This window comes from Buceros rhinoceros, unplaced genomic scaffold, assembly GCF_000710305.1.
Source record: "Buceros rhinoceros silvestris isolate BGI_N320 unplaced genomic scaffold, ASM71030v1 scaffold3172, whole genome shotgun sequence".
Classification (NCBI taxonomy): Eukaryota; Metazoa; Chordata; class Aves; order Bucerotiformes; family Bucerotidae; genus Buceros; species Buceros rhinoceros.
Genome location: NW_010400482.1, coordinates 31,202 through 41,940, shown reverse-complemented (window position 1 = coordinate 41,940; position 10,739 = coordinate 31,202). Strand labels below are relative to the sequence as shown.

Genomic DNA, 10,739 nt, shown 5'->3' with positions numbered 1-10,739 from the left:
AGTGAAAGATCTATAACAGAGGAAGACTTGTAAGATGTTATATATAATGTGATGCAATTCTGAAACATCTGCAGATTCATTTTGCATACAAAAATTCCCATTTATATACAAAGGAGATCATAATGACATAGCTTCCAAACATTCAGAAAAGTTAAAAAGTGAAATTGTAAGCATGAAATGCAAAGAAAACAAACTCATTAGACATATATGTCCTCCTAGCATTTAATCTCGGCAATCAGAATTGGGTAGCACCATGATTTTGTAGCAGAGAAGCAGCCCGTTGGAGGACCCATCTCAACTGCAGCATTGCTCTTGACTGCAGAGGACATTTCACCAGTGAAACATAACACCAGCTGCTCAGCTGAGAATCACACGAGATTCTCCAGCTGTTTGCTTTCTGACAGAGGATTTCACTCTCCAAAATCATTACAGCCTGATTTGGGAAATTTACATCATATTTAAATTGCAGAAACTGTTAGTATTTGTGATTTGGACATTTCAGGTTATTAAAGTTGGTCACTCTTCATATATCGGCCTAGCTCAATGAATACATACACCAAACTTCAGTGTAAAAACGTACCTTCACGGAATATTTTCAGTCATCATTTTCCAGTAGTATTTCACAGTATAAACAACAAAACAACCACTTTACATCCATCAAATTCATGACTGAAAATGGTCCATTTGGAGCAACAGAACTAAAGGAATGTTTTGTCAAAAGCTTTCCTGATTTATTACCACTCTGGTTTATATCGCCAAATGTTCCTCTGGGACAAGCAAAGATTATTTGAGGTATCTGTCAGGAAAGATTTTGGCTCTCTGTTTTGTTTTTGAAGGAAGCAACAATAAAACATTTTTAAAAGAAAAAAAAATGAAAGGCACAGATGAAAGGAAATGTGACGTCTGCACAGGGCCTGCTCTGAATTCCTTCTTCAGCAACACCCATTCCCTTTCCCCACTCCTGTTCAACTCCTCAAGCAGGTCATTGTCGTTCATCACATCCTAGCACCAGAGACATAGTAGCAGACCACCAAAATGGTCTGTTCAATCCTTTCTACAAAGGATAGCCAAAAGACAATACGATCTTTCATATTGGAGGGGTTATGATAGATATGACTGGAAGTTTGTAGGGAGTTCTCCAGCATAACTAAAAAAACCTAGATTTGTCAGCTTCAACATTTTTAAACATAAAAGGAGCCAAAGTAAAAATAAATCAGGCAATAGCATTCAGAAAAACAATGTACCAAAAAGGTGTTTTCTTTTACTGCTAACTTATAAATCACAAGGCAGCTAAAAGAATTAAGTCAGATTGCTCCTTTTTTTTCCCCCCAGAAATCTTTCACCTTTTATAGCTTATCTTTTCAACTCCAAGTAAGTTCACTTGTAGACATACATAGTGGTATGCTTTTTCATTACAATAACATGCATTGATAACTTCGGCATTTGCAGACTTTTTTACATTGCACTTGACACTATTAATTCTCCTCAAATATTATTTCTGGCATGGAAGTTTCTCTGTTCCAAAGGGGGGACACACAGGGAGTTATCTCTGTATTTGGTAAGTTACTTAGCAGCAGCTGAATACTTGCTTGCACAAGTACAACTAACAACGTGAACGATCATGCTTCACTCCAGTGTCACCTTCGTGTATGATTACGAGGGTGCCTTACCTCTTTGTTTTCATGCTCGCATCCACTTTGGAAAAAACACAGCATTCCTAGATCTCTAAACATTCAAGAACACATTCCTTCTACTAAGAATCATTACAATAGTTAGACACACACAAAACTACGTTATTTGTGTCCTTTTTCAAGGATTGATGAGATTATGTAATATTCACTAAAATACAGAAAAGCATAGCTTTGACTGCTTTATTAATTTTTAAATAGATTTCTTTTTTTAAAAAGTGATACTTTTTAACAGAGTGGGAAAACTGACTTCCTCTTTATATTTAAAATGTTAAAATGTCATGCTTAGTTACTTTGCTAACCTTTCCCAGTACTGTTTGCAATTTGATTTTAAATTACTAGCAATTTTTTTCATTTTCCTTTCAGTTAGAAGGTTAAAAGTTCAAAATATTTATTTTTGTAGTCAGAATTTTTCAATTTATAATGAGAACTGATAGTATCTACGACATCTTTGCTCTTCGGTCAGTAAATGTTATGTACAAAGCCATTTAAATAAAGTAAGTGAACTTAGTTCTAGTAAAACATGTCACACATTTAGTCCCAGAAAATAACTGCCTGGTTAAAAGGCCACTGAAGTAAATTGAGAGTCTCGTATGGATTCAGTCTTCTCTCCTTTGTACCTGGAACCATATAGACAGCAACTTAAAAAATATCGCTACTAAAGGATAGAACACCTGCCAATATTCCTGTAGCTTTGACTGAAAGTATCACTTCCAGCATGCAAACCAGGCCCTTTGATCATCTCAGACAACGTCAGTCTGTGCTTTAGGGTACGTTTGTAGGATTAAGTAAGGACTTACGGAGCACTCCCTGGACCTGGAGCCATCAGCACAGACGTACTAGGGCAAGTTCCCTTTGCAGCACGCGGACTGAATATTCACTACCCACCACTCGGCTGTGGGTCTCCCTGGTGCTCTGTTTGATACACCCTGGGGTCATAAGACACGATTCTGTGTGTGTGTGTTTGAACTCATAGCTTCAGAAATGCTGTGATGGTTATGTTATAGCCCACAAATGGCAGAGAGGTTAAAAGAGACTGAAGGTCAGTGTTATCTACCTCGGATGATTCAAACGAGCATGCAGGTATGGGTAGAGCAGTGCTGCAGGACAGAGTGTGTCAAAACTCAGGCACTTTTGCCCATCTTGTCTTTTAGGGGTGGTGCCTGGAGTGAACTATTCCCCAAACTTTGTTTCAGTGCTGTCTCGGAGGAAGCAGTCCAAAATGCGGCCGGAGAGGAAGACAGCAGTTACAAATCATGGCAGACCAAAGGTCTTGCTCCGCAGTCCTCCTTTATCGAGCAGTATTGACAGACCCAGGGTAGCTAGACATTGACAGTAGCTACTGCCTCCTCCTATCAATTCCAGTTGTGGTTGCAGCCAGTTCACTCCTCTTTCTTTAGAGCTAGAAAAGAGTCAGTCTAAAATAGTAGTTTTTTCTTAAAATCTAAAATGTCTTGAACTAAATGTAAGACACGGGTTTGTTGATTTAAATGTACCACTTGCCCACTCCTCTGTAAATCTCAGAGGTCAAAACTAACAAGAGTTATGTTACTTCTTTGCGGTTCTCCACAACAAAATCTCTTTGTTTCTTTTGACACCATCTTTTTCTAAAACTGGAGTCTGAGAAAACTGAAAGTCTCTAAATTAGAAAACAAAATAATTATCTGTTTGTTTTCCAAGGCAATAATCCAAGTCCCACATGGCTAATAATGAACCACTTAGCACAGTAGATGGTTGAATTATTATTTCACAAAAAATAATGTTCTAATAGTGCTATTTACTATACATAAAAGTAACTAGAGAAAAAAGTCTCAAAAATATTAGCATTTCATAAGTAAGAATTAAAATTCAGAACTAAAATCCCTAGATGTGAATCCACTCATCAAGGTTGAGGTTCTCTGCAGTCCAAAACACAATAATAATCACATCAAGTACTCTCAATTCTGATGAAATTTAGCATCATCACTTGGTTGAATGACATATTACTCTCAGAAGGTTTGTAAGACTGGGAAACTGCAGACTTGAACTCAAATCATAATACAGAGTAGCAAAACAACCAGTCAAACATATATTGGAACTGGCTATTCACAGGCTGAAAGTTACTTCTACGCTTAAGTCATCTTTTGGTTCTGATCAGTAAGAAGGACTGAATTAACAGAAAACATCTTTTGTATTTACATTAATGTCATTTTAATGGGTTGGGCTTTTCAGCCTGCTCTGCACAGCTATTTAGGAAGTTCATTAATAATTAGCAGACTGGATAAATTCTGACTGTGGGAGAAAGACACCATAATGTGGGAAGACAAGTAGCTGGAGGATGGCTGCCTGTTTAATGTTCAGATAATTAAGAGCATTGGACAGATGAGTATCTGCTTGATTTATACCTTCTTTTGAAGTCTTCAAGTAAATTATGGTTAATTGAGACCAGTTTTGACAGCACAAAATACATCTTGTTGAAAAAAAATGTTTTTTAAAATATGAAGCAATAATCTATTGTTCCAATGATGGAGTGTTGAATGAAACTAAGTGGTAACATTTTCGGAAAACATAAAATTGAGGGACAAACTTCCCAATAGTAGAGAATTTAACTAGTGTCTTTTTAAACATTTATACTTTACTTATGTTCTTTTTGCTCCTTACTGATCTTTTTTAAATAGAAAAAAAAAAAGAATATGTTTCTAGCATTGAAATCAATACTGTAGTTCACATTGTTTTCAGTGTGCTGGAATTCACTAAAAGTTCCTTTTTCATCTCTCACATTCTTACTTATCTATAAAATGTGGACTGGAAAAGACAGAAGACTATGACCTTCTCTCTTGCTTGTCAGTTGAAATGTAGTTGAGAAATACTGACAACTAGGAAAGTTCTACAAAGTTTTAGTGACTTAGAAGACCAGATACAAAAGGCTATTTTGCCTTCAGCAAAGATTTCACCTGACTTTTTATTTTCTTGAGGTAAGCATACCAGATTCTCGTGCTCTGCCAAAATTTACAAACATTCATACTCTTCCACAACAATTAAACCTGTATTTTTTAGCACCACCTTCAAGCAGCCGCCAGATCCTAGAGGACACTGTACTTGTCCCTGTTATTCAATCCTCCTGTGGAAGCTAACCATCTGCGAAACATACTCCTGACCACCTGCTGCCCCAGCCAGCTGTTTCGACTGTACCCTGCAGCTGCCACCTGGGAAAGTAACTAAAACCAAAAAACCCTCAAGCAAATGGGAAACCCATTGGCAGGCTGCCAGAGACAGAGGGGCGGCTGAAAACTCCAGCACAAAAGCTGCCAGAAAACATCTGTGTGTGAAACACAGCAGGAAGGAGATAAACAGAGACTTCCAGCAAGGAGAAGGCCCCAAAGGGATTCAGTAAGTTTCGTTCCTCTCAAGTAAGTTTTCTGCATTTCTAGAACTATCTTAATAACTCCTCTTCTTAGCATAGCACCAGGGAATAGGAAAACTTGTTCTAGCCTTCCTGTTCCAGGAACTCTAATGCGAAAGACTAGAATCAGAATGAACTTACAGAAGACAGTGGGGCAGGGTAAATGCTCCCCATGCCTCAGGAACATCAGGGATTTTTGAAATAAGACTAAAATGGGATTTAAGTGGTACACGGGTCCTGTATGTGTGCATGGGCAATTTTTAGTCTACTTGAGTAGTACATTCAAAAGTACGAGTGAGGAACTGAAACGTGGATTCCTCAAGAATTTAGAGAGGAAAAAAGTCACACATGACAAAAAAACAAAATCCAAAAGAACCAACCAACACATTACCAAACACAGGGTGTAAGATCAATTACCTTTTCCCTCTAAACAGCAGAATTAATGGGACAAATCTGCAGCACATGCAAGCAAAGAACAGACTGAAGCCGTGATGATTTACGACAGCTAAATATATGTCCCAAGAATGAATCTTTGATCTGTTCTGTCCACCTTTGCCACTTACTGTCCCACAATTTTTTTTTTTTAAATCTTTAGACAACCTTATCACTGCTTGATGGAAAGGAGTTAACAATTTACTTTCCAGCTTTCTAATATTAAAAAGGTGATGAGTTTGTACATCATTGTAAGGTAACTGCTCATCTCTGCTGTGCAGGGAAACCGAGTAAATTTTAAATGTCCAAGATATTATTATAAATTCTATTTGTCATTAAAATAACTAGTGTTGACAGTCACCATAATTTCTATTAACAAGTTTCTAGATTTACAATAGTGTTGTATAACACACAATTTAAAGTCAGTTGACTTTTCCACTGTGGTTCTGAAATCACATCACCAGTTTTCTGAATTATATTAGAGTCTTCTTTTCCAAGTCTTATTTTGGGTGGGTACACTGTGCACAACGTTGTATTATTTAACAGCAGAAAGATAATACCATTCATTACAATTAAAACTGAATATAATCTTATTATCAAAGTTTGTTTTTACCAGTCCTTGCTTCTTGATTGCTAATTTGATAATGAAATAGAATGCAACACTTGAGAATAAAATGGTACGTAATTGCTTTTCTTAAAATAAATTATGTGACCATACATGCACACATGTGTTCCCCCATAATGAAATCATTTAGCTTTTTGAAATCTCTTTAGAGATAAATGGAAGAAAACCTCAATTTTCTATTACTTTTATAAGGATTGAAATTCAATTTGTCAAGTAAAGTCTTTATTAATTAATTAAGCCTTTTTAAATAAAACTGTGAAATTTCTGCTAAATTTTGCAAATAGAATTTATGATTTGGGAAACTTCTTTTTAAAATACTGGAACAGGAATATGAATATTTACATAAATTGAAATGTTAGGTAGAAAACAGTTTACTGCTGAAGAACATAGTGGAGCAGGGTAACCAAAGAAAATAAAGTGTATAGTGTGATGAATACAAGAAGCAAAATTTTAAGAGATGTGTGCCATATTAAAGTTCTCAGTTTAGATTGAGACATTTGAACAAAAAACCTTAATAAAAAAGGTGCCCAGCATGAACAGAGCTACTGCCAGCTGAAAGGCAGGGAATACATTGAACACTGAGAAATATTCTATCTGATGTGGGTATGTATAGTTATGCTATACATTAAGCTATATATAAAATAAATGTATTTTGCCACATTAAATTGTACTGTGCCAGATAAGGATATCTATTATTCAGGATGGAATATCTGCTCTATATTACCCAAGATTATAATAATAACATAAAATAATAATAGACAGCTTGAGAAAATCTGGGGGAAAAATGGGGGTCTACACAGGTCTACTCTGCAAAGTAAAGAGGAAGACCACAGACACGTAGTGACTTTTCTTCTGAGAAGAAGAGAGGAGTTAAGAAAAGACAGGCAAACCAACGATGTTCCCACTGTTCACTGAACTCTAGAAATCATTGCTAATTGCACAGGAAAATTACCAGCTCTCTGGGCACATTAAAGAGCTCTAGACTGGACATTTCATATCCAGTATGGCTAAGTTTAATGTAAGATAGCAGAAACTGTCTCAGGCATATTTCAGGCACTGTCAGAAAAGTGGCTTGCTAAATGCGGTTTCTCTTTATTTGACAGATATGCTCATTAGGCATGTTATTGTTATTCTACTCATTTCAGTGAAACAAACACATTCATAATTCTATTTTATACCCACTAACACTTCCAGAGATCATGCAGATATGAAAGTATGATCTATGCTCTTTCCAACCTGACACTTAATCAACTAAATGATTACATTTCAAGTTGTTTTCTTTCCTTTGCAGGGAGGAAAGCTTTTGCTTTAAGGGATCTGAACCAGTTGAACTGTGAAAGAAAGCTCAGTTCATCCATCATTACTAAATACGAAAAAAAAAGAAAACACAATGGTTTTGATTTTCAGATCACAGGGCAGTTGATCAGACGGCAGAAAGCCTCATTCCTATTCAGAGAGCCTAGAAGTATCAGCACAGCAAACAGAATAACCACCACAGGCTATAATACAATCACAGAGGTCCTTCTATTGCAGAGGTAGATAGCGATTGGCAGCCACTGTTAGGACTGTTACATCTCCATAATCACAAAAAGGAACTTTTGTAAACTACCATCACAAGACAGACTAAGAGATGCACTTTGACACACACAACAAGTCTGACAACTTCAGGAGAGGTCAGAGGAATCACAAAAGTAGGATCCTTTATAAGTAAGTCAATGCTGCTTGGAGCTTGCAAATTGTGAGGAAGAATGTTTTTGGCTCAAAGCACAAAATGCAGAAAAACACAAATGGTATCTTCCTTAAGTGAATAGAACTTTCCCCCTCTCTCCCATTAGGGACAGGATGAAGGCAGAGATAGGGTTTTTTATGCAATTTACCCATATGCAGTCTGAAAGGGGAATAAAGAAGGAGCAAAACACCTAGGTCCTCTGTTGATTTCAAACACAGAGAATTTGACCCCAATAGAATCATGGATAAAGTTCACTGTAACAGAAAACAAGTATGGTAGTAACGGCAGATGATCTTACCAGTAGAGCTGATGGGCTACTTGGATGCTCTGAAGAGAACGATTCAGCAGGAGTTTCACTAGAGGGCTTTCAAGGCTCCACTCAAACTTGAGCACCTTAACAGATAAATTAATCATAAGAATCACTTGCATGCTGACTTTGCTGTCCTTTATAAACAAAATTAAACAAAAAGGACCCCGTGCTTAGTTTGAATGAAGCAATCTGATTTATGGAAAATACCCTAGCAATGCAATGAGCAAAGAAACTTCAGGACATGGGTGTCTGCCACCATCTGTAAGATCGGCAGGTATCATTCTGATTCTGGCTGTGTTAACATATATAGAATCGCAGAATACCTCAAATTGCAAGGGACTCATTTGTGAATATGTAGCTTTTCTTCCCTCACTTGAAACTATCAATGCTGTATTTGAATTTTTATCTGATTACCTGCTTTGAAAAATAAACTTATTTGTGAAACAGAGGTTGTGGAAGGTGAAAGGTCATATATGTGTCCTATTGTGTGAATGCTGTAAAGCTGTGCAGGTTACACTGCTTCACGGTAGTGGATTACATATTCATACATACTTCTACACCTATCTAGATATATATAAGCATGCATTCATATAAATATATAATTAAAACCACACAAAAAACCCCTGAGGAACTCTGCAATGTGGAATAGCAAGCAACCCATGTGCACAGTGTTACAAAGTGAGGGGAGGTTCGTCCTTAACTGCAACACAGGTCCTAACCAACCACAAAGTGATTGTTTTGGAAGCAGTGGGCCCATAACTTGTAAAACATTAATTTCCAGTGAAAAGCAATGTACATCTCTAAAGAGACAATTCTGAACTCAAATTGCCCTGGTTACTCTGTGCTGACATTGATTTTCCCCATAAATGTAGTATTAAGATAACTGATTTGTTGCAACACCCTTTGCTTCCTTGACTGCAATGAAGCCCTGCCACCACCAGCCCCTGGTTTGGTGGTCACAGCAGAATTTCTCCTGTTCAGATGTCCATCGTATTTTTCTTTGTTACTTAAAAATATCTTCTTGTATTATATAGAGTATAATACATAGAGTATATCTTCTTGTAGTAGATAGGAAAGTCCAATCAGCATGCCAAAACAGTTACATTCTCTTGAATGGAAAACTGTACACCTCAGCCGCATTGTTGATTCAATCATGGCATCAGCTGACTGGCCTTTCTTATTTATTCCTCTTACAATGTATCAATCAAACTGAAAGAATCAAAAGCATTTAATGAAGCTACTGATCTGGGCAGAAGACTTCCTTGGCTATCAATTTCTTACTTACCTGAACCAGCTGTGGGAGGTATTCTAACAATTCATCATTTGACATATTTTCTATTTGTTGGACCGCTGTACTGCGAATATCTTGATCTGGAAAACTAGAGCAAAACAAATAGATATCATTAAAAGCTACTAAACCACTGCAATTCTCTGGAGCTCTCACTGAGAGAAAAACAGGTTTTCTCTCAAAACGGAACAGGAAAAAATCAATTAATTTGCTTTACTGTAACAAGAGTCAAGAAACACATAGCAGATAACTTAATTGGACTGACTGTTACAGTGTCATACAGGGGAAGAAAAGCTCACTCTGATCTTCGAATACCTTTTTCAGTTTGAGCTATTGCATATTGTACTAAGAGGCAAATTATGGATCTTCTCTTGCTGCTCCGACTTATCTGAAACAGGAAATTTTTCTACCATGAGAACTGTCAACTGTCACTTAAAGATTTCTTTTCTGAGCAACAGAAAAGCTTGAAATCTCCCACACAAAAAGGGTTACTTTCAGATAATTTATTCCAATGTCAGTTTTTCTGGTACATAACATAACACAAAATATTTTTTAAACAGAAGTAATTTTGAAGTGGAAAACATGTTTTCTTTTCAGTTTTTCTAAAGGAAAATCTAGTTAAAAATCAACACCTTCCTCCAGAAAGGCTCCAAGTCAGTGGAACAGCCAGCATAAGCTGTATTCTCAAAAAATTCTGGTTGAAACCACTGTGGCTGTAGCTTAATGTAGATTTTGTGATAGAACTCTAACCGTGAAAATGATAAAAGATGAAAGCATGGTGCAGCAGCAATGATAAAACAGGAAAAGAAGGCTGGGTAATATAGTTGGTCAAAACATTTTTCTTTACAAAAGAAAAAGAATGAAATTTTGATGTAACCTAACTGATCAAACAGAATATTTTCCGTCTTTTCAGAGAAAAAGATGAAAAGTATACAGTTTTAATATTTGAAAACAGAAAAATTATTTTTAAGGACATCTTTTGAAAAAATAAAATAAGGAAGTAATTTCCACTTTTTCATGTGTTGCATTTGTTACATTAATTGTGATACACAGAGAATTTCAGGTACACACAAGTTGCCTAGATTGATTCACATTTAGCTGTTCTGCTACTATCCTGCTTTCACAAGGAAAGGAACAGATGTGCTCTCCTGTGTATGTCTGCTATGTGATGTCACCCTTAACTAATTATCAGTACTAGAAGCTTGTCCATTGCCATCCAAAGAATCTTTTCTGTCTTCTCCTGAAGCAAACTGGAAATATTTATAGAGGTCTTTCAGTCACCAGA

At 36.5% G+C, this 10,739-nt stretch overlaps 1 protein-coding gene across 1 annotated transcript in view; it reads right to left on the bottom strand.

Annotated features, from left to right (window-relative positions):
• PIK3C2G (phosphatidylinositol-4-phosphate 3-kinase, catalytic subunit type 2 gamma) overlaps positions 1–10,739 on the bottom strand; it is a gene marked incomplete at both ends in the record, with an annotated part of 67,656 nt that overhangs the window by 30,034 nt on the left and 26,883 nt on the right. The window contains 2 exons of the mRNA XM_010131862.1: positions 8,155–8,249; positions 9,452–9,545. Coding sequence (XP_010130164.1) covers positions 8,155–8,249; positions 9,452–9,545 — 189 coding nt within the window. The remainder of the gene's footprint in view (positions 1–8,154; positions 8,250–9,451; positions 9,546–10,739) is intronic.